The sequence below is a fragment of the Lutra lutra genome, chromosome 14, assembly GCF_902655055.1.
Source record: "Lutra lutra chromosome 14, mLutLut1.2, whole genome shotgun sequence".
NCBI classification, from domain to species: Eukaryota; Metazoa; Chordata; class Mammalia; order Carnivora; family Mustelidae; genus Lutra; species Lutra lutra.
In genome coordinates, this window is record NC_062291.1 from 86,139,121 (window position 1) to 86,162,742 (window position 23,622).

General features: G+C 51.5%; 1 protein-coding gene across 5 annotated transcripts in view; it reads left to right on the forward strand.

Moving 5' to 3' along the window:
• Window positions 1–23,622, forward strand: part of MGMT (O-6-methylguanine-DNA methyltransferase) — a 278,625-nt gene that overhangs the window by 249,993 nt on the left and 5,010 nt on the right. For all 5 annotated transcript variants that reach the window (XM_047703157.1, XM_047703160.1, XM_047703156.1 and 2 more), the window contains exon 4: window positions 20,778–20,917. In XM_047703157.1, coding sequence (XP_047559113.1) covers window positions 20,778–20,917 — 140 coding nt within the window. The remainder of the gene's footprint in view (window positions 1–20,777; window positions 20,918–23,622) is intronic.

Genomic DNA, 23,622 nt, shown 5'->3' on the forward strand with positions numbered 1-23,622 from the left:
GCCATCGGGAAGAGATGCATGTGCGGTGGCCCGGGCGACCGATACCTCTGCTGTTGGCATTCGTGTTCCTTCCTGGCTGAACCCCGGGCTGGCGCTCAGTGACCCCTAGAGAACGCCGACAGGATGGCCTGGCTCTCGGGGCAGGGCCCTAAATGCACTGTCATCTGCCCGTGCCGTCTTGCCTCACTTGCGCCAACTGCAGGCACCAGCTCTGCACCACGTGGACATGGGTGAGGGAGAAAGGCTCAGGGATGGAACCAGGTCTTTTCCCCGTCAGGGTCTGAGTGGAAAGGCCTGTGCGGAGCCCTGGGGAGCAGGCGGGGCCGGTGGCGGCCAATGCTGCTGGGGTGTGGTGAGGAGAGACGGGACGGGAGGAACGGCCCCAGGCCCCACCCGCAAGTGCAAACAGGCTTCCCTGCCGCCTCCCGCCAGCCTCTCCCGTCACCGGGCGTGATGTCTCCTGCGTGCACACTGTCCTGCCTTCTGCGTACTCAAGGGTAGCCCTGGCAGAGGACGGCTCGGTCAGGTCACCCCTGCTTTCAGTGCAGAGCTGTCTCCTGGTGCTGCGAGCCCAGACCCAGAGCTCCCGCGGCCGCTGTTCGAATCTGCCCCGGAGCCCTGGGCGCCCTTGGGGCTTGCGCGACCCCGCCCCGGCCCCCTCCCGTCCCGGCGCCCCGGCAGCAGCCGCTGACTAAAGAGTCACTGAAAAAACTAAGAAACTAATTTACTGAGGAGTCTGAGCACGCTTCTCCCGCGTTGTGTGAGCTTGAACGGGGGACATCGCCTGTTACCTAGGACAAGAGCTCTCGCTGAGGTTACGTCAGCCGCCGCGCTCTTGGGCACCGACCCTGCGCCTGTGGTCCTCCGGCACCCGGGGCAGGCTTCAGTGGTCGGGGCAGGTCTAGGCCCATTTTCCGCAGCAACAGCACTGAGCTGGGGGCAGCAGCCAGGGCTCTGCTGACACTGTAGCCAGCCTTCAGCCAAGGAGCGAAGTTCTCTGACCCTGTCCCCCCCGCCCCCCGCCCAGGGCAAGTCCACCAGCCCGAGAGCCCACGGGCTCTGGGCCCCTGTTGTGTGGGCCTCCAGCCTGGACTTGGCAGAGAGGCCCAGGGGCTGCTAGCAGGTAGGGGTCTCTCAGGTGCCCAGAGCAGCGGGAGGACCCCCGAGCTCCTCTGTTGGTCATGAGATCAGGTAACAAATCGAATGTCCAGTGTTAAAAGCTCAGGCAGCCGGAGGTGTGCAGTCTTACGGGGCGGCCCACACAGCCCCTCCCTGCGCCGCGGCCCCAGGCCCTGAACCAACCCCTGCCCCACTTAACCCCCCCACCCCGCCGGGCTGGGCAGCAGGTGGTGGCAAGCCCTGTCCACTCCTGTCCCTCCCTACTCAGGAGAACTTTCTTAGCACCTGTTCCGTGTGGTGCCCTGGCCAGCCCTTTGCCTGGCCTTCTGTCCATCCTTGTCACCCCTGCCGAGGGCACACATGTTCCCCGTCCTGTGGGGATCCCCTTCACCCACACCTGCACGGCCCGGTCCTCATTTGAATAGGTGAGAGCCAAAGTCAGCCACACAATTGGAGCTAGATTCCATCACTCAAAATTCAGTCACAACTTCTTTTGAATTCTTCAGCTGCCCTGCGGCAAAGGCTCAATGTTGATACTGAGATTAATCCCCAAAGAGCCCCTCATTTCTCTGCAGAGAAATTAAAGCTTGCCAGTTTTCCTTTTGCCTGTCCTCCTGACAGCTCTGTCAGTAATGATATGCCTTCTCCGTGGCATAATCCCGTCCTACGGTAAAGAATAATTCATTAAGAAATTAAGGGCTTAGTGCCTTTCTGTGGCGTTGGTCTTCAAAAGTTAGATAAAATTATTTAACAAACCTCAGGGCAGTTTCACACAAGCTGGGTAGCGGCACGGGTGGGGACGGCCCGGACCCACCCAGCCCCTGGGGATGTGTCCATATATCCAGAAACTGAGTCTGGGGACAGCGGGACGGGGCCCTGGTTCAGGACGGCATGAAGACTTGCGGGAGCTGCTGGTGAAGCCGGCAGGGCGCCCTTCCCCTGACTCGGGAGGGCTGTCAGGAGGCTTCTAGAAGTTTCTGATGGGGCGCACAGGAGTTTTTGAACTGGGTTCAGAGCTGGGTGGGGTACGTGCACACGGTATTGTGTGTTTAACAACCGTTGGTGTGCTTAGCATGAAATGGCGTGGGTCCCAAACAGTCCCAGCGGGTCCCATCTCTGCCCCGTGACTGATGCCACCAAAGGGAAGGCGTGACTTGGTGTCAGCGGTGGCGGACTCAGGCGGAGGAGGGGCCGGTGGCGCTGGAAAACAGCATCCTGCATACATTGATAACACTGTGTCCCTTTCAATCCAATTTTCCACCTTTTTGTTGTTTTGTTTACGAGGTCGTGCCTGGGAGCGAACACTGCCCCGTTCTTTCCAGGGGGGTGTCTATGGGGGGTTGGGGGGGGCGGTGTCCTCGTGGACACCCTGGCAGTGTCCTGGCTACAAAAGCTGGGAGGATTTGTAAGGGGAGACAGCAGGTGCCCCGAAACAGACCAGCACGGGGAAACAGGGGCCGGTGTGGGAGGACAGGGGGACGGCAGACCTGGGCTCTGCTCCCCGCCGCCCCGCCGCACCCCCGTGCTGTGAGCGTGCTCGGGGCGGCTCGGATCGCCGACGCCTCCCACTCGGCGTTTCCTCGGGGCGGGGCGGCCTCTCTGCGGTTCCGACGTTGTTCAGAAACCATTAACACCTGCTCAGAGTCAGGTGTTCTGCTTTGAGCTGAATGACAATTATTTGAATGGTAAAGGGTGTTAATATATAATTATTCACATTCATACCAGGACATTCACAGTTTAATCATTTCTCTGTAGGCTTCCTTAAGTTTGAGCTTACAGTCTTAGGCATAATTCTTTTGTTAAATAAGTTTCGGGCACTCTAATTATTGGGAAGGTGACTGCAAAGAGGGCCAGGTGCACTGGTGAGGCCGTCCCACCCCTCACCTGCGGCAGCCTCCCTGCACTGGGGGCGGCAGAAGGTTCGTTTCCGAGGGCTAATAGTCCAGTCCGCCTGCGAGATGAGCTCTGTGATTGTGTCCCGGTGCACCAGGGCCAGACGAGCCTGCCGGAGCATTTCTATTCATGAGCACAGGGCCCTGTTTGCCTGGCCAGGCTTGGAAAGGAAACGGCTTAACCCTTTAGACCCTCTGTTCTTCTGGACCCCGCCATCCTCCTCAACATTACTGAGGACCCCAGAGAGCTCTGGATTGCGAGGGTTCTATCTATTGAAATAAACCTGAGGCTGTCTTACTGCATTAATTTTTGTTAAGATAACAGTGAATTCACTACATGATATCAAAGATAATACATGAAAATGTTTCCCAAAGCCAAAAGGTCTGAGAAGAGTGGCGTTGGTGTGTCCCCAGTCTCTTCAGCGTCTGCGTTAATGGAACACAGCCGCTGCCATTTAATCCGTGGCGCAGTTGTGCCGGTTAGCTTATGGGAAAGTCCTGTGTGCTTGTGAGAGCAGGAGAATTAGAAAGGCAAGTAACATCTTAGTATGGCCACGAAAATCCTCCTAAACGGGTCTTGGGAACCCCTAAAGCTCCCCAGACCACACATTGAGGACCACTATTCTAAAAGACCCAAAATTTTTATTGCTCCTGGAAGTTACTCCTTGCCTATATAAGAAGTCGTAAAAGTTTGTGTTGTGGGTTCTAGATTGTTTTTTAAGCTTATTTTCTTTTGAAGATTTACTTATTTATTTTGAGAGAGGGAGAAAGCAAGCAGACCCTGCTGAGCTTGGAGCCCAATGGGGGGCTCGATCCCATGACCCTGAGATCATGACCTGAGCCAGAACTGAGTCTGACACTCAACCAACCGAGCCAACTAGGCACTCCTATTTTATTTTTTTTAAAGATTCTATTTATTTATTTATTTCTCAGAGAGAGAGAGAGAGCGCACAAGCAGGCAGAGAGGCAGCAGAGGCAGAGAGAGAAGCAGGCTTCCTACTGAGCAGGAGCCTGATGCAGGACTCGATCCTAAGACCCTGGGATCATGACCCAAGCCAAAGGCAGCCGTTTAACTGACTGAGCCCCCCAGGTGCCCCTTTTATGTTCTAAATCACATCCCAGATTCCCTCTCCTTGGCCTTTAGCTGCAGATGCTTACAGCTCCCATGGAAGGACTTGTCCTTCCACATCTGCTCCCCAAATCTGTTAACCCATTCTTCACACTCTGTCTGGCACCGGCTACATCCAGAATCAGAGCAGAGCCCCATCCCATGTCCCCAAGGTGGCAGGAGGGGATTTCACGTCCATGTGGACCTCAGGGGCCCAGCCAAAGGGGCACCATGACCTCACAGGTCCTTCTTTCTTCTCTGATCTGCGTTACCATTGCTCGGGGAAGGAAAATTTAAGACCCGAGCACCATATTTCTGGCAGCCGAGCCAAGTGCCTGCCCTCAGTGGGTCAGGAGTGCGTCTGAGGGATGCTGACCGTGTTGGATGCCCATAAAGGGGACCTACGCCTGAGAGCCTGGCCGCCCCACTGGCCTGAGCTTCCTGGCCGGCTCCATCCCGAGCCACAGATGCTTCTCACCCTTGAAGGAGAGGACAAGAGGCCTGGTGCCTCCCAGGATTCAGTAGGATTCTTCCTACAGGTTGCATGGTCCCCAGCACGTTCAGTAAATGTTAGTGCTTGTTGTGACCATCAGATTTTTAAGCAAATTGACCAGAATTTCCAAATGCATCTTTGAAATCACGACCGAGCCCCCATTTCCCCGGCATTGTCCAGAACGATCGAGGAACTTCTCTTTCAGAATAGCCTTCCCGCCCTGCGTCTTGTACAACCCACGAAGCATTCGTTGCCTGCTTACTGTGTACCAAGAGCTACATTCAGCACTTGAGAATACTGTTAGTGTTGGCAGATTTTCTTATCCAAGAATGGATTTGGCTTGTGGAAAGTGATCGAGAATTCATCCCATCGGACACTGGTCATGAGGCCAGCAAAAATCCTTTCGGACCCACAGCACTTGGAACCACAGAACAGCAGACCGTCTTCGCTTAACACCTTCTCCGTCGCCCAGAGCAGCACACCCAGAGAGGTAGCCAAACATTTCCTGGAAAGCGGTAGCACTTCTCCGAGGTTCCCTTTGAAAGGCACATGCCTTTGTCTCACAGCATCCTGTTGGGTTGTCTGCAATCAGAGCCTTGTGCGCCGGTCGCTGTCTGGGCCCAGGCCCGTCCTTGCGGTCGCACCACCAGCTAGGACAGGAAAGCTCGAGCGTATTTGTCACCTAGGGCTGCAGGGGGTTGTTGGGCTTGGAAGCGGGTGCACACGGTGGACTGTGACTGCTGTGTGGTTGCCCTGAGTTTCCCCAGGTGCAGGCATTAGCGCCTCTGGCTTGTCCATTACCAGACTGGTCAGTCACGGAACTAAGCCTCAGCACGGTCACCATCTGTCCCCCAGAACCACACGAATTGTGCTCCGACACCCGCCCCTTGGTGCGCATCTTCATTTCTTGGAGCAAACCGGTAAGCGGACTCTGAGAAGGGAGTGCAGAAAGACTCATCTAGGCCAGAGGCCTTAGCCAAGCCACTGAGCTCGGTGCTGGCTTGCAGACAGACAGACACCCTGTCACCAAAACCTGCTCAGCCATGGGGTGCCTGGGTCCCACCTTCCAGGCCCAGAGAGCAGCAGACGTGAGCCTGAGGCGTCCAACCAGTGGTGTGGACGGTAGCCAGGCTATGGCTCTGAGCGTGACTGTCATTCATCCACCGAGAATAGTGATACCAGCTTCACAAACTTAGTGGACAGTCCATGACCGTCCTGGGAGCTCAGGAAGCTCTGTGTCTGGGTGGCAGTTGGGAAGGCAGGACCAGAGCAAGAGGCTGGGACAGTGCCCAGGCCAGCTGTTTTTTTGTGTCTTCTTCCCACCCCTGTGCGGAAGCATGCTGGGCTGTGCCCCAGAGACCAGGACACCCCGCGTGTCTACTGCGGAAGCCATCCCACTCTGGGGGAGCCAGGTACCCTAAAGCCTGAGAGCAGCAAGGAGGTGCCTCTGTTTTGTGAATGTGAGAGACCATGCCTTCTGCCTCTGTACATGGCTTTAGTTATGCCGGCGTTGGCTGAAAAGTTATCACAGCCTCAGGTAGGTGGTTGGGATCCGCTGGGATAGAGTCTCCTGCTGTGCCTGTCTTCTGAGCTCTTGGCGGTGCGTGGGTCCCAGAGGTCCACACCCACAAGAGGCTGGAGGCTGGCTCTGGGCTCGGAAAGAGTTCTGGTTTAACCATTGTGGAGCAGGTAACGGCGGACCGTGCGGCGGCCTACACGTGGCTCTAGATGAGAGCTTCCTCTTGCCCCTGAGGAGACATCTTCCCCGGGTCAACCAGTCGCCTTCCCAGGCTCGCCCTGTCTGCAGGGTCACTTCCGCTACCTGAAGTGCCCCCTACTCCTGCCCAGGGCACCGCTGCCACAAGTCGGGACCCAGGCCCCTGTCAGTTCTGCTGTGTCCTTGCCGGGGGAGAGGACATTGGTGCACGCCATCCCGTGCCACCGGATCTCGTGGACGGTCCCATGATACATTAGAAATAAAGGTTGATGTGGGGCCCTATGCCCCGCAGCCCCTCTCTCCAGCCGGGAGTGGCCCCACGTTCCCTAGACAGAGCTCCTCCCGCAGTCTTGACCTGTCCACACCCAGCAGACTTCAGCTGGCAGAGCAGTGTCTGGCGTTGGTGACCTTGTGCTTGCTGTCCTGACCCAGATTCTGGGTCCTCGTGGATTTTCACACCTGTGTGTGTCACAGCACGTACCGGCCATTGCAAGCATGAGCCTGTGCACCTGCACTCATGTGACGCTCAGACACGTGTGTCTAGTTCACGCGGTTTGACTTGGTAGAGCACCGACCCACGGAAATGCCGTGTTGAGTCCTGAAGCTTTGGCGCGATCACCTGTAAACTTCGCTTTACTTTCTCTCAGGTACTTGTGGGTCTGTGAAGACTACGACTAGTATCTTGAAATAAATCAAGTTATTTTTACTCCGGCAGTGTTCTGTTTCATAGCTCCTGCGTGGTGCGTGTGTGCTAGTGTGGAAGGATCGGACTGATTATTGACCGGTTTGCTGCCGGCGGTCCCTCCTAATGTCAGAAGCGGCAACTGATGGCAATGAACTTGAAGTTCTAGAAGGCCCCTTGGTAGGCACACCCCTGGCCCCAGGCCTGCTTAGCAGTGGCGTGACCTGCTCTAGCTCTCAGGACGCACAGAGCTGAGCTGCTGGAGCTCTGCCCGCAGGGAACTGAGGCAGGCCCGCTGGTGCCCTCGCCCTGCCAGACACTGCCCAGTTCCATGCCTGCGAGCTGGTGCGAAGGCCTGCTGAGCCCCGCCACCCTGGCCAGCGCCAGCTGTTCTCCCCGCCCGTGTCTGTGCGGCCACAGGCCCCCGGGGGGCTCGGTACCTAGGTCAGGACAGTGCACTCGGACAGAACCACGTCCCTGGCCATGTGCACAGGTTGAGCAGCTTTCTCTTGGCCTGGGTGGCCTTGGCCTTCTCTGCTAATCGCAGGAACACCTGAGTGGGCTTGGCAGGTCGAGGTAGATGCACACGTAGTCCATTCTAGGTCCTGGCCGCTCCAGTGGAAGCAGTGCTGCCCTCTCTTCCCTGAGCGCAGGGGCCAAGCCCAAGTGATGACAGGGACGACGAGGCCCCCCCCACCCATTCATCCAGGAGACCACAGCTGGATGCCTACTCTGGGTCAGCCCCAGCACTGGACTACTGGGATGGAGACCCACACAGCAGGCCCTTGCTCTTGGTGAGCTGGGTCAGATAGAAGGGACCCTCATGGCGACCATACTGAGAGCACTGGGGGGTGAAGGGGGCCTTGCAGAGGAGAAATAGTTGGCAGGGGTTGTGACCTAGGCTCCATTTTAAGTGGGTATCTTGAACTTCAGGGAGATTGATTAAAGAAAAGGTGCTTAGAAAATATTTCCCTCTGGGCGCCTGAGTGGCTCAGTGGGTTAACGCCTCTGCCTTCGGCTCAGGTCATGATCCCAGGGTCCTGGGATCAAGCCCCACATCGGGCTCTCTGCTCAGCGGGAAGCCTGCTTCCCCCTCTCTCCCTCTCCCTACTTGTGATCTCTGTCTGTCAAATAAATAAAATCTTTTTAAAAAAAAATATTTCTTGGGGCGCCTGGGTGGCTCAGTGGGTTAAGCGCTGCCTTTGGCTCAGGTCATGATCCCAGGTCCTGGGTTCCAGTCCCGCATCGGGCTTTCTGCTCAGCAGGGAGCCTGCTTCCTCCTCTCTCTGCCTGCCTCTCTGCCTGCTTGTGATCTCTGTCAAATAAATAAATAAAATCTTTAAAAAAAATATTTCCATCTATGTTTTTCAGCTTATTTTTTAAATTAAGCTACAATAAAATCGACTTTTGGTGTACGGTGCTATGGATTTTAATATACACATGGATTTCTTTAACTGCCACCACAGTTAAGACTCAGGTTGCATCCTCCTAAAAACATCCTCCTGCCCCCATCCCCTCCCCCACCTCCCTGCTGACTCCTAGCAGCTTCTGGTCTGTTCTCCATCCTCAGGAGAATGTCACGTAGATGGACTCACTATTTAACCTTTGGAGCCTGCCTTCTGTCATTCGGCTTAATGCCTTCAAGATCCATCCAAACTGTCGTGTGTACCTACAGTTTATGCCTTTTAATTGTCATATTCCATGGTGTAGATATGCCCTCGTTTGCATACAGGATTTTTGTAATAGCGGCTCTAACAGACGTGCAGTGCTGTCTCGTCATGGTTTTAACTGGCACCTCCCAGCCAGTGCGTTAGGTCGCACATTTACTCGTGTGTTCATTTACCACTCAGCTGCCGTCCTTCATGAGCTGTCAGTTCAAATCTTTTGCCCATTTTTTAATTAGGTGGTTTGTTTTATTACTGTTGAATCTAGAGAGTTTTTTACATATCATGGTTTTAAGTTCTTTGTTGGGTATGTTATTTCCAAGTATTTTCTCCCAGTCTGTATCTTGTGTTATAGTCTACTAACACTGACTTGCACAGGCCAGTGTTTTTTTTGTTTTGTTTTGTTTTGTTTTGTTTAAGATTTTATTTATTTATATGACAGAGAGACAGATCACAAGTAGGCAGAGAGGCAGGCGGGGCAGGGGGGAAGCAGGCCCCCCGCTAAGCAGAGAGCCCGATGCGGGGCTCAATCCCAAGACCCTGAGATCACAACCCGAGCCAAAGGCAGAGGCTTTAACCCACTGAGCCACCCAGGCGCCCCCAGGCCAGTGTGTTTTTATTTTCATTTTGACGACGTCCAATTTATCTCTTTAATTTATGGATTGTGCTTTTGTTGACATGTGTAGGAACTTTTTGCCTAATTCCACAAAGATTTTCTCCTATAAAGTTTTACATTTAGAGGTAAAATCTGTTTTGAATTAATTTTTATAATGTATAAGATTTACATCAGGATTCAGTGTGTTGCATGTGGATATCCAGTCTTCCAACACCACTTTTTGAGAATATCCTTTTTTCACTGAAATGCTTTTGTACCCTGGTCAGAAACCATTTGGACATATTCATATGGGTCTCTTGGAAATCTCTTAGGTCCATATATGTGTTTATCCCTTTACAAATTTCACAGTATCTTGATTACAGCATAGTAAGTCTTTAAAACCTGCTAGTGTGATTTCTCCAACTTTTTTTTTCTTTTTGAAAGTATTTTGAGTATTCAATTTCCTTTGCCTCTCCATGTAAGTTTTAGAATCTGTTTATCTATAATATCTGCATTAAATCCCCCTGGGATTTTCACTAGCATGGAAATAATTTCATAGGTCAGTGTGTGGAGAACTGAAACTTTTATATTGAGACTTTCTATCCATGAGCATGGTATTTCTCTCAAATTATTTAGGTATTCTTTGATTTAACAGAATGTCATTTTCAGCATAAGCATCTTGTGTATTATTTTAGATTCACATCTGAGTATTTTTGGTTGGAGCTATCATCAGTAACTTAGAGCTATGATTTTGCTTTGTTGAGTTTGTGTCTAGTGACCTAGCTAAACTCATTTTACGATTTTTTTTTTTTTTGGTAGATTCCTGAGTATTTTACCGTAGATAATCATGTTGTCTATAAATAGGGACCATTTTCTTTTTTCCAAAATGTATGACTTTTATTTATTTTTCTTGCTTTATTGCAGTGGCTAGAACTTCCACTATGATGTTAAATAGTAGGGGGCATCCTTGGTTTTTTCTTAATCTTGAGGGGAAAGCATTCAGTATATATATATATATATATATATATATATATATATATATATATATAAAATGTAATATTAGCTTTTGGTTTTGGTTTTCATTTTTTTGTTTGTTTTTTGTTTTTGTCAGTACCTTTATCAGGTTGAGGACATTACTGAGCACTTTCATCATAAACAGATGTTGAATTTTGTTAATATTTTATTTTTGCTTCAATTGATAAAATTGTTTTTTCTTCATTAGGCTGTTAATATTGTGGATCATATTAGTTCATTTTTAATATACTACATTTCTAGAGCAATTTTAGATTTTCAGAAAAAAAATGAGAATAAAACTTCCTCCCACTTTCCACCAGCCAGTTAGTTAATTGTTCAAGTCCAGTATACTGCAGAGCAGTACAAGAACCTCATACCCCCAGCTTTATCAGGTAGAGTGGGTATATGAAATTCTTTCTGCCTTCAGTCTACTCCTTTCCAGACATACTTGGGTCACCACTTTCCCTCCCACAAACTTTAGTGGGGTTGTTCTTATGTTTACAAGTTGTAACACACTCAGATTCTCTTGCACAGTCTGCATTCATTCCTGGGATCCTCCAATCTTCTAAATGCTTCTTTGTATGTTGTTAATTTGCATATATTGCCTATAAGGCTTTTCTGTGTCTATTGCTTTTCCTTTTCCAAAGTGCCTATGACTAAAACATAGTCATACAGTATGAGCTTTCTCAGACTTGTTTCCTTCACTTAGCAGTATACATTAAGATAACTCTGTGTCATTTGGGGGCTCTCTCTTTGTGTGACTGAATAGTAGTCTGTTGTATGAATGCTTCAGTTTGCCCATTTATCTCTTGAAGGACATCTTAGTTGCTTCCAGTTTTTACCAATAAGTGAGTAAGGCTGCCATAAACACTCGTACACCAGTTTTTGTGTGGTCGTGGGTTTTCAGATAAGTTGAGCAGATATTCAGGACTGCAGTTACTGGTTCATATAGTAAGCTTCTGTTTAGTTTTGTAAGAAACTGCTGAATTTTCTCTGAAGTAGCTGTATCATTTTGCATTTTCATCATGAGTGATGAAGTGAATGAGTATCCCTGTCATTTCACATCCTCGTCAGCAATCATTACTGTCAAAATTGGGGGTTGGTTTGTGTAGCCATTCTAATAAGTGTATAATTATATTTCATTGGTTTTTTTTAAAGATTTATATATTAATTAATTTGACAGAGATCACAAGTAGGCAGAGAGACAGGCAGAGAGAGAGAGGAAGGGAAGCAGGTTCCCCGCTGAGCAGAGAGCCCGATGCAGGGCTTGATCCAAGGACCCCGGGATCATGACCTGAGTCGAAGGCAGAGGCTTTAACCCACTGAGCCACCGAGGCACCCCTATTTCATTGTTTTAATTTGTATTTTCTGATGACCAATAATTTTAAAAAAATCTCTTCATGTGCTTAATTGTATCCATCTATCTTCTTTGATGAGCTATCTTTTTGCCATTTTCTAATTGGGTTTATTTAGTTTCTTACTGCTGAGTTCTTAAGAATTCTTTGTGTAGTTTGGTTGCAAGTTTTTTTATCAGATACGTGTTTTGCAAATATGTTTTGCAGCCTGTGGCTTTCTTCTCGAAGTCTTAACAGCCCTTTTCACAGACCAGAAAATAATTTTAATAAGGTCCAAATATTTTTCTTTCATGGATCGTATTGTGTCTATAAAAACTCCCCTAAACCCATAATTACCTAGATGTTTCGACTGTGTTACACCTTCTGGAGGTTTTATAGTTTTGCCTTTTAGATTTAAGTCTGCGATCCATTTCTGGTTTTGTGAAAGCTGTCTGGCCTGTATCTAGACTTTTTTTTGCATTTGGCTGTCCAGTTGTTCCAGAACCATCTGTTGGCAATACTGTCATCTTCCCACCGAATTGCCTTTGCTTCTGTATTGGGTGGATCTGTCTGTTCTGTCCCATTCATGTATGTGTCTCCCCCTCCGTTACAGCGCCCTGTCTTGATTACTGTAGCGTTATAAGTAGGTTCATTTTTCAAGTATTGAATCAGCTTTACATTTCTCAAACTCCACTTAATTTTGCAGTCCAATTTTTTTATATATTGCTGAATTTGATTTGCCAGTGCTTTGTTGAGAAATTTTGCATCTATGTTAATGAATAATATTAATCTGTACTTGTCTGGATTTTGACTCTTTCTAGTTTTCAGGTTTTCCACTCTTCATGAAATGCCTTAGAAAGTGTTCCCTTCTCTTCTGTTTTCTGTGGAAGATTATCCTGAGTTGATGTATTTCTTCATTAAGTGTTTGATAGAATTTAGTGGTGAAATTATCTGGCCCTAGTGATCTCAGAAGATTTTAAACTCCACGTTCAGGCTCTTTGATACTTAAGGGACTCTTCCAGTTATCTGCATCATCTTGGATGTGATTTGGCCGTTTGCAGTTTTTGACGCATTGTGGTCTGTTTTTTTTGTTTTTTGTTTTTTTTTAGATTTTTATTTATTTATTTGACAGAGAGAGATCACAAGCAGGCAGAGAGGCAGGCAGAGAGAGAGGGAAGCAGGCTCCCCGCTGAGCAGAGAGCCCAATGTGGGGCTCGATCCCAGGACCCTGAGATCATGACCTGAGCCGAAGGCAGCGGCTTAACCCACTGAGCCACCCAGACGCCCCCATTGTGGTCTGTTTTATCTGTGTTGTTGAATATTGTGCATAGAGTTATTGTAAGAATACTTCATTCTCCAATTAGTGTCTGTGACGTCGGGCTGACATCCCCTCTTTTAGGTCTGATGTTGATAACTTCTTTCTTTTCTTTTTTTATCACTCTTGCTAAAGGTTAATCAATTGTATTGAACTTATCAAAGAAGCCAGTTTTGGTTTCATGTATTTTACTCTAATTTTTCTTATTTCAATTTCATCATTTTCTATTATTACCTTTATTTACTTCCTTGGGTGTTTGTTGTTTTGGGGTGTTTTTTGCTCTTTCTTGTTTAAATTGGAAGCTTAGATTATTAATCTGAGACCCTTCTCTAATACATGCATAAGGGACGCTTGGGTGGCACAGTCGGTTTGGCGTCCGACTCTTGGCTTTGGTTCCAGTCGTGACTGTGGGGTCCTGGGATCAAGCCCTACCTCCCACTGCAGCTTGTGTGGAAACACGTGCTCTCCCTCTCCCTCAAATAAGTAAATCTTTAAAAAAATAAAAAGTAAAACATGCATTTAATGCTGTGTATTTCCCTCTAAGTGTTGCTTCACTGTATCATAGGAATTGCGATATGCTGCATTCTCAGTGTCATTCAGTTCAGTGTATTGTTTTGTTTCATTTTTTTTAAAGATTTTATTTATTTATTTGACAGAGAGAAATCACAAGTAGGCAGAGAGGCAGGCAGAGAGAGAGGAGGAAGCAGGCTCCCTGCTGAGCAGAAAGCCCGATGCAGGACTCGAACCCAGGACCTGGGATCATGACCTGAGCCGAAGGCAGCGGCTTAACCCACTGAGCCACCCAGGCGCCCCTCATTTTGTTTTTTTAAAATATCCTTAAGACTTCCTGTGACCCATGGGTTATTTAAAAGTGCCTTATTTGCAGGGTGCCTGGGTGGCACAGTTGCTTAAACATCCGACCCTTGATTTCGGCTCAGGTTGTGATCTCCGGGTCATGGTCTCAGGTCATGATCTCAGGGTCGTGACCTCGGGTCATGGTCTCAGGGTCATGATCTCAGGGTCGTGGTCTCAGGTCATGGTCTCAGGGTCGTGATCTCAGGCTTGTGGTCTCAGGGTCATGGTCTCAGGTCATGATCTCAGCTCATGATCTCAGGGTCGTGATCTCAGGGCTGTGGTCTCAGGGTCGTGGTCTCAGGTCGTGGTCTCAGGTTGTGATCTCAGGGTCGTGATCTCAGGGTTGTGGTCTCAGGGTCATGGTCTCAGGGTTGTGGTCTCAGGGCCGTGGTCTCAAGGTCGTGGTCTCAGGTTGTGATCTCGGAGTCCTGATCTCGGGGTCATGGTCTCAGGTCATGATCTCAGGGTTGTGCTCTAAGAGTCGTAGATGGAGCCCCATGTCTGGCTCCAGGCACAGCAGGGCACCTGCTTGGGATTCTCTTTGCCCCTCCCCCTGCAGATGCACATACTCTCTCTCCCTCAAATCAGAAATAAACCTTTAAAAATAAATAATTAAGGGGCACCTGGGTGGCTCAGTGGGTTAAGCCGCTGCCTTCGGCTCAGGTCATGATCTCAGGGTCCTGGGATCGAGTCCCGCGTCGGGCTCTCTGCTCAGCAGGGTGCCTGCTTCCCTCTCTCTCTCTCTCTCTCTCTGCCTGCCTCTCCGTCTATTTGTGATCTCTCTGTCAAATAAATAAATAAAGTCTTAAAAAATAAATAAATAAATAAATAAATAATAGTGCCTTATTTTCTTTCCAAACATTTGGAGGTTTCCAAACCTCCTTTCTTTTTGTTCTTGATATCCAGTCTAATTCCATTATGATCAGAAAATATGACTTGAATGAATTCAATTATTTCGAATTTGTTAAAGTTTGTTTTATGACCCAGAATATGGTATATCTTGGTCAATTTTTTGTGTGCATTTGAAAAGAGTATATGTTCTGTTGTTATTGGGGACAATGTTTTGTAAATGTCAATTGAAACCAGTTGGTTGATAGTGTTTTTCATTTCTGTATCCTTCATTTTCTGTCAACTCTCTGTTAGTTATTAAGAGAGAAGTGGGGGCGCCTGGGTGGCTCAGTGGGTTAAAGCCGCTGCCTTCGGCTCAGGTCATGATCTTGGAGTCCTGGGATCAAGCCCCACATCGGGCTCTCTGCTCTCTCGGGGAGCCTGCTTCCTCCTCTCTCTCTGCCTGCCTCTCTGCCTGCTTGTGATCTCTCTGTCAAATAAATAAATAAAATCTTTAAAAAAAAAAAAAAAGAGAAGTGAAGTCTCCAAGTATGATTGTGAGTTGGTCAAATTCTCCTTTCAGTCACCCAGGCGCCCTGTGAAGGAGTTTTGTTTTGTTTTGTTTTGTTTTTTGTTTATTAAGATTTTATTTATTTATTTGACAGAGAAATCAAAAAAGGCGGGGTGGGGGGGAGCAGGCTCCCTGCTGAGCAGAGAGCCCGATGCAGGGCTTGATCCCAGGACCCGGAGATCATCACCTGAGCTGAAGGCAGAGGCTTAACCCACTGAGCCACCCAGGTGCCCTGTGGTTTTGTTTTTCTCTAAACTGAATATAGAATTCTGAGTTTCATCACTTCAAAATTGGTAGTTCACCTCCTTCTGATGAGAATTCCATAGTCACTCAAACCCATGTTCCTCTATAAATAACACATCATTTTTCTCTGGTTGTTTTTGAGATTTTTTTTTTTCTACCTTTAGGTGTCACCAGCTTCATCGTATGTCTGGGAGTAGATTCCTCTGGGTGTGTCCCGCCTGTGGTTTACGAGGCTCCTTACGCCTGTCCCTGTAATAAATCTTTTGCTAGATTGGAAAAATTCTGGCTATGATCGGTTCAAATTGTTTTGTACTCCTTACCCTTTTTTTCTTTTCTTCTGGAACTCCAATAACATGACTGTTAGACCTTTGGCTTTGTCCTCTGTGTCCTCAGGGCACTTTCTGGGTTTTCATTATTTGTTTTTAACATGGTTTGCTCTGTTTTCCAGATCAGATAAGTTCTGTTGACTTAGTTCATTAACTCCTCCTCTGGCATCTCCCTTCTGCTGTTGAGACCATGCAGTTTTTACATTTCCTGCTCTTCTGTACTAAATTTCCATTTGACTCTTCTTTGCGATTTGTTTTTGAAACTTTGCATGTTCTCATTTGTTTCAAGGGTATTTTCCCTTCTTGCAGCATTTTTACTACAGATCCTTTAAAGTTGTTTCAATCTCTTAAAATTTTATTTGTCAGTTAATCCTCAAAACGCCAGGGAGAAGATGTTGTCAGGTGATTCCAACTGCTGGGTCCTCTCAGCCTTGATGTCTGTTGATTATCTTTCCCAAGATGAGTTGAGGTTTTCTGACCCCTCGTTGTTTGCTCTGTTCCGGAAGTCATTTTGGATTGTGTGGGGCTCACTGTGACTCTAATGGTCTGAGTCTCGGGGGAACCCTGTGTGCAGCAGCGCTTCTCCCGCTGAGGGCGCTCTCGGCCTGGATGGCTTCGGCTCTGGGGTTCTGGCCAGGATTCCGCAGGGTGTGGTTTCCGTGTCCCCATCCTTTTCAAGCTGGCCAGCCTCGGAGCCCGTCGGGCCAGTCTGGATCCTTTCCTCAGTTCTCCAGGTCTTTGATAGAGGGTCAGATCTGCACGTGTGCAGGTCAGTGCCAAGGCTGGGGATTTACACACAACTCACCAGTGTGCGTCCCCAGTCTTCTCTCTCTGCACAGTCTCCCTGAAATCCCGTTTGGTCCCCACTCGTGATTTGACCTTACCTACCCCACTCTGCCACACGCTTCCTGGGATTGTACCTCCACAGGGAACCGGGCGCTGAGAAGACAGAGACGAGCAGCAGGGGGTCTGCCCACCTGTGGGGTCCCAGCTCCTCCCAGCGGAGAGGAACATAAGCCTCGGGGTTGCCTGGGAGCTGTGGTTCAAGAGTTCAGAGATAATACCAGAAAGCAAGGGGTTCCTCCACCCTGAGCATCGGGATGCCGTCCTCCCTCCTAGGGGTGGCTAAGAGCTCCCGGGTCCTCTGTGTGCCCCGGCGGCTCCTTGGGGTTCAGGCCGCAGTGGGTCTGGGCTGCGGAGGACGCAGGTGAGATGGTATGCTCAGGCACTGTTCAGTGTTTCCTCAGATTCCTGTCCTCTTCCCCAGGCTGCCTGTGCCTGTTTACCTTCCACAGCCCTCTGCATTCTGCCCAGGTTCTGGAAAGGCAGCCCGTAGAAAACTGAGTGCGGTGCTCCCTGTTCCCTCTCATCTTCCTGTGCTTCCTCCCGGGCTCACTCCTGGACCGTCGGTCCTGGCTGCGCGAGCGGTCAGGCGGCATCAGGTCACGTCAGCCCTGTTCACACTTCAGGATGCTTCCTATCAAAACTCTCCTCTAGATACCTGGGGTCAGAGAACTGGCTTCACACCCCAGGTTATCTGGGGCTCCAGGGTGCCAGTCTGGGCACTCCCTCGGTGCCGGGGGCAGCAGAAGGCACACCCTGGAAGGGAAAAGCCCTTGGAAACTTGAAAACCTGTCATACCGTCAGTTTGTGCCGGGGGTACCAGGCCATTGGAGGCCACAGCAAGGGACTCCTGCGGGAGCTTGGGCTCTGCTCTCTGTGCACAGGGACGTGGCAAACAGATCCCTGCCCAGCCCCCGGATAGCTGCTGTGACACTCCGCTGGCAGGGCCCAGGGTGCCTTTTGTGGCTCCTGTGCATGTGCAGCTACGTGAGCTGCAGCCTTGTGGCCAGGAGCCCTGAGGCCTGGGTGGCTGAAAGACGGCCCTGTCCCGGAAACCGCACCCTGCAGCAAAGGTCACCTTGAAAGAATGATTCTGTTCTCAAAAATCATTCTGCCCTCAAGAAGAGGGGGCTGAGTCTCAGCCTTGGTTTTAAAGAGAACCGGTCTCCGGGCCCCGCCCTGCATGGACCAGCTGTTCTTGAGGTTGGCGGGGTGTCGTGGGGTGCGGGACCTGCCTGTCCAGGGAGCTCTCATGACGATGTTTGTCACAGGGGAGGAGGCAGAGGTCCGGGGGAAAGAAGACACTGGCCCCTGGTCAGTTCCTCCCGTCTGCTGTGTGTTGCTGGCATCCGCCGAGGCTCCCTAACCAGAGCCGCACCTGGCGTGTCGGTCTGGGCGCGCCACTGCACGCTCCCTGATCGCGACTCCCACACGGGCATGAGAAGAGCTTGTGGAAAACCCTGGTGTCCACGGCATAGGATGACGTCCTCCATGGCCAGGGTTGGAAAACCACCTCGTTGGCCCCTGGGAGGCTGATGACCTACAGTCCACCTGGAGAGGAGAGAGAAAGCAGTCTTGGGTCTGGTGTTCGTGGTGGCAGGGGTCAGTGGCCACCCACACGGAGATGACAGTGGCTGTGTCCTTACGGTAAAGGGAACGCTAAGCAGCCATTTGGCCTCCAGCAGGGCTGACCCTGGTCCCACCGCAGAACACGGACTGGCTGGCCGTCCTTGGAGGCCAGGAGAGGCAAGAGAAAGGACGCGGGCAGGAAGAAGGTGAAGTGGCCGGCAGAGGCCGCTCCGCACGGCTCTGGGTCGCGCCTGCCCCCTGGGGAGGGCCGGCAACGGGAGGGAGAAGCATCTTCGTGTAATGGCTGCCCTCTGGGCCCCCTGAAATGATGGTCCGGCGCTCAGGACTTACGGGGACACCCCAACCTCCAGAAAACCTATTTTCCACATCCATGTATGTTGATTTTTATGAGCAGGTTTTACTACATTGTAGAAGGGTATTTAACTCCTGGAGGTGCCAGCCCCCCAGAAAGGAGAGCAGTTTCGTGCTCTGACTTTGCACGGGTGAGGGCTAAAGGCCCGGTCACCGAGAGCTGCTCCGACTAATTAATGCATTTGCTCCCTGCAGGGTGAAACTGAGTTTTCAGATACGTTCTCGAGGCGGTGCGCTTGATTGCTAGGTGTTGCACTCTTCGAGCTATTTTTCCTAGTACGTCGCCCGGTACGTGCAAGCTGAGAGATTATTTCCCATGGAAGACTGACAGCGAAGCTACGGTTGCTTGATGGACTCTGTGCTCGTGTGCAGACATAACACTTGTTCGAGGACAGGACACCTTCCTGCCTGGAAGGGAGGGCCTGGGTGGCGTGGCCTGACCGCTGTGCTCTGGTCGGGGCTGGCCCAGGAGCGTCTGTGCCCCGGGCAAGCTCACGCACACACACCTCTCACCATCGTCCTCCAGGTCTGGTACCGTTCCAGGCTCTTCTCCTGGAAATCCCGGCGGCACCACAGAAGACCAACACGGACGCTTGGCGCTCTCCCAGGAAGGCCGGACACGGGGCCTCTGCAGCATGCGCTGCTCTCCCGGCTGCTTTTCTCAGACCAAGGCCCCCCAAGTCGCTCCCTCCCCAGGATACCACCAGGCAGCCTGCCTTCTCTGTTTTTCTTCCTCTTTTTCCTTTTTTTGTGTTTTTGTTTGTTTATTTTTGAGTGAGGGTAACAGCAGCAACAATGACGATGATTAACACTGTGATTTCAGAACCGGTTCTGAGGAAATCACGGTAAACAGAGTGTGTTTGCCTAAGGAAACCCTCCGAGCAATCAACCAGTAACACAACGTGTGTGCTAATGAACCCAAAGCTGTTAATGTGGTTTCTTCAGTTAAATTGATTCATGAATTTTGAAGAGAACATTATCTAATGAATTTTCTTTGAATAGAAAGCAATTAAAAGGACAAATCAGTCTGATTAACCCCAAAGTCACCCTCCTGCCACAAATGGTGTACAGTTTGAAATTATATCATAAAAAACTGGAGCACATTTGCTATCTTTCTGCCCTCTACTAATCCATGTAAATTAATGAACAACAAAGTTAATTTCTTTGATGACCCTGTTCTAGTATCACCTGGATTATACTGATGTTTAATTTGCTTAATGTTATAATAAAGACTAAACAGATTTTTTTTCCAGTGAAGTGATTATCATTCCCTTCAGTTAAGAAGTGATTTTTATTATTTAACACGCATGTAAGGGTGTGTTTTCTTTAAGAACCAAATCACACTTGGCCGGCTTGGCACCGAGTGTAATCAGTGCTATTGTGGACACACTCGGAACACGGTGCTGCCCGTGGAAGCCTTCCCTTTGCTGTCGCCGTCAGGCACTCCCGCCCCGAGGGCTCGGTGCCCCCGCCGTGGGGACGCGGCTCCGTGTCCAGTGCTCCCTAGCCGCGTGTTCCCTTCGGAAAGACAATAGGTATCGATTCAGACCAGCCTCCTTCACATGCCTGGGAAACCGCTCTAAAACCTGGAGGTGGAGGGAGACAGCGTTCTCATGCGTTCACCTGTTCGTCCTGCAGTGGGAGGAAGAGCAAATGCACTTTGACGTGGTTAGTCCATTAAAATGGGAACAGAGTCATTTTCGCAGCCCTGTTCATTACAGATACCTGTAGCCACGGTCGCTGCAGGCCCCGTGGACCGTGGTGTTTGGCATTCTGAGCCTGTCCGCTGCGGGATGTGGACGGCTAGCATGAAATCACAGCCCGACCCATGGCTTCTCTTTCCTTCTGTGTCCCTGCTGAAGCTGGGAACTCACGGGCGGTGTAAAAGGTTCTGCAGTCGGTAGGCAGGCAGGGCTCAGGGCTCAGTAACTGAGCTGCTCATGCGTTGACGCACGGGGGTCCTGGAAGAGAGGGCAGGGCGCGGTCCTGCGCGGAACCAGGGGAAGATGGAAGGAAGCTGCAGATGTGGGGTGCACCGTGCGGGCTGCCTGCAAAGGGGACGGCCCGCACGGTGCCAGGGACAGGCTGAAGGGACCGTGCATGAAGGCCATGTTTTAACTGAGGGTCGCACTTCTGTGGGTGTGGGTGTGTCTTCTGTTGCAGGACGGGCAGCTCATTCCGTCAGAGCCCTGGGAGCCGTTTGTCCACAGGGCGTCGTTCTGTGTTCTGCCTTTCAGATTCATTCACCGCACAGGTGTTGTGGAAGCTGCTGGAGGCCGTGAAATTTGGAGACACAGTGTCGTACCAGCAGCTCGCAGCCCTGGCAGGAAACCCCAAAGCCGCGCGGGCAGTGGGCGGAGCCATGAGGCGCAACCCTGTAAGTTGTGGTCTGTGTGGACGTCAGGGTGGCCGCGGCCGGTGGGTGGGCCTGGGTGCTGCGCCCGGGGGTGTGGCCGCGTAGGTAGGCATGTTCCCCAGGCAGCCGGAGCCACGCTGGGCGGGGAGGAGAGGAAACGCTCATGGTGGGCCCTCCCCTGAGAGGCAGGGACAGCACTGGTAGGTCTGCGCCCCTGGCCCCCGTCTTTGGTGAGGGGATCAGGAAGCGTTCGCACAAAAGCACCCCCCATGCATGTCGGAACCACAGCAGCCCGTTGTCAGAGGCAGTACCAAGGAGGACAGGCCCTGGAGAAAGTGGCGAATGACATTCGTTCTTCCAGTAACTGGGTACACGGGCTGCCTCGCTTGTGCCCGACACTTTCAGGGGCCAGGCCTACAGCCAGAAACCAAGCAGGCTGCCCGTATGCAGCATGGTTCTAGAAGGAGACACATTCCGGGATGCTGGATGCATAGGGAGGCTGGAGATCTGACACCAGGGTGTGCACCTGGGGAACGGGCCTGATTCATGGCATTTGGGCGTGTCTTCCCCAGGGAGTGGCTCCTTCCGCAAGCCCCTTTGTGTCCTTGTCCCTCCTGTGCATCTGTGATCAGATTTTGCAGAAAGGGAGGCTCTGTCCAGGCAAAGCCTTGCTCACCAGAGGATGGGCCTGTGTGGGTGGCCGCGTGCCTGTTGTCCCCACGCCTGAACCTGGACCACAGGCTGTCCTGGTTCAGAAAGCAAGTCCTTGTGAGGCCGTGGCGTCCCCATCCCAAAGCAGCCAGGTCCTTGGGGGACCCCACACAGCCAAGTGAGACCCAGAGTATTTCTGTTCTTGGTAGCCCTTCCAGTACTGGGCCGCGGCCTGCTGGTGCCTCCGTGCTGGCATCCCCCTGGAGCTGTGGGAGAGGGTCTGATGGGATGGAAATGTGCCATCCTATCAGGAGGAGGAAAGTAGGACCATCACATCCTGGGATAGGAAATTACTAGATCAGAAAGACCTCACTTTTTTGAAACTTGCTGTAGCTTTGCAGTGTATTTCCAGCATTATCTTCGTCCCTGTTCACCTGGGAGAGGCAGGCATTGGCACACCCGGCCCACTGCTCTTGCGCTGGGTCCCTGTTGCCTGAGGGCAGAGCCGCAGCTCTCTGAGAGGTGGCATTTACGAGACTGCCTTCTTTTTTCTAAGAAGCACCCCGGCAGGTTCGCAGTGGATCGCACTGTCTTGCGCGAATTCTGTGCCATGAAGAGACATCCCCAACGGTCAGGAGCAATGTGTAACGTGGACCACCGGTCATGCTCACGCCTCGCTGTGCCCCAGGTCCTCCGCGACAGTGGATCACGAGCCCAATCGGTGCTCCGTTCCACAGCGGTCCTGTTTCTGGTGCAGTGTGGCCCACGTGTCCCGAGTCGTCCCCTCCACGCAGCACAGGCTCAGCTTTACCGTGCGCATGAGGTGATTCTGCTTCGCATTCCAGCATGAATTTTTTTTACGTTTCCCGATAAAGTATGAACCGCTTTGTTCCTTGGGAAGGCCACCGTCTCCTCCAGGTGCTGAGCAGCTGGACTCGGCCTGGGAATTGGCAGTTGGGACGCTGCAGGACACGGCTCCCTGTCGCGCCTGGTGAGATGGGCGCTAGAAGCTAACAGCTTTCTGCCTGGCCTTCTGCGGCCCATGGTCACTGTGTCCCGTGTACGTTCTCCCTCTGTCCCAGATCTTTGTGCCTCCTTCAGGCCAAGGGTCTACTCCTCACGCCCTTTGTGGACGGAGGACCGTCTTCTCGGCCACGGAGGGGCGATTCGGTTCCCACCGTGCACCGCAGGTGCTGTGTGCTGATGCCTCCCGCAGGGGCACACCTCCCGTCCAGTGCTCTGCACACACGCACTGCCGTCGGGCACACAGACAGCGGGGGACCCTCACCTGGCTCGGGTGCCGATAGCGGCGGCTCACTCAGCTGCAGAGATGCCGTCACTGCCCAACGATCACGCTTGCGGCGATCTTAAGAAACATTTATCGTTCTGCAACCAGAAGGCCTCTCTCCTCCTGCTATTAATCTCTATGAACGTCTCTGTTCAGATATGGCCCCAGTCACAGAAATTTATAAAATCAGATCTCATGAGGCTTAAAGCTCTAATGTCCCTAAAGTCCACGTATCGTCTTCCCGGTCTCGTGCCCAAGTGCAGAAGGGCCATGAGGACACCAGGTGGGAGAACCGGGCAGGCTCCCGGCCCATCTTCGCAGCGCCCTCCCATGCCGACAGCAACCAGGCTGGAGGCGAGCCCTTGGGGGCCTGTCCGTGGGACCCACTGTGGCTGGGCACTACCCACGGCTCATGCCGGGCCCCTTGGCCTGAGCTGGTGGCAGAGGCAGGGGTGGCTGCAGGACCGGAGCGGCGCCACCGTCACGACATGGGGCTGCCGAAGGTGTTCCTGCGAGGGGAGTTTCGGCTTGGCCTCCTGGGGAGCCCTTAAACTTGACCTAACACCTCCTTGGAAGGGATTGCAGAGCCTCCAAGAGGCGACTCAGGAACCTGGGGGAAGGGGGCCCTGAGCAGGGCCTGGACCACAACCGACGTGGACATCACACGTGGGGGCCCCCTTTCCCTGGCGCTGGCAGCGAGGGGCCGGGCCCCACAGCCCATGCGGCAGCTGCGGCACCGACAGCATCGTGGATAATCTGTTCGGGCTGAGGAGAGCAATTGTGCATT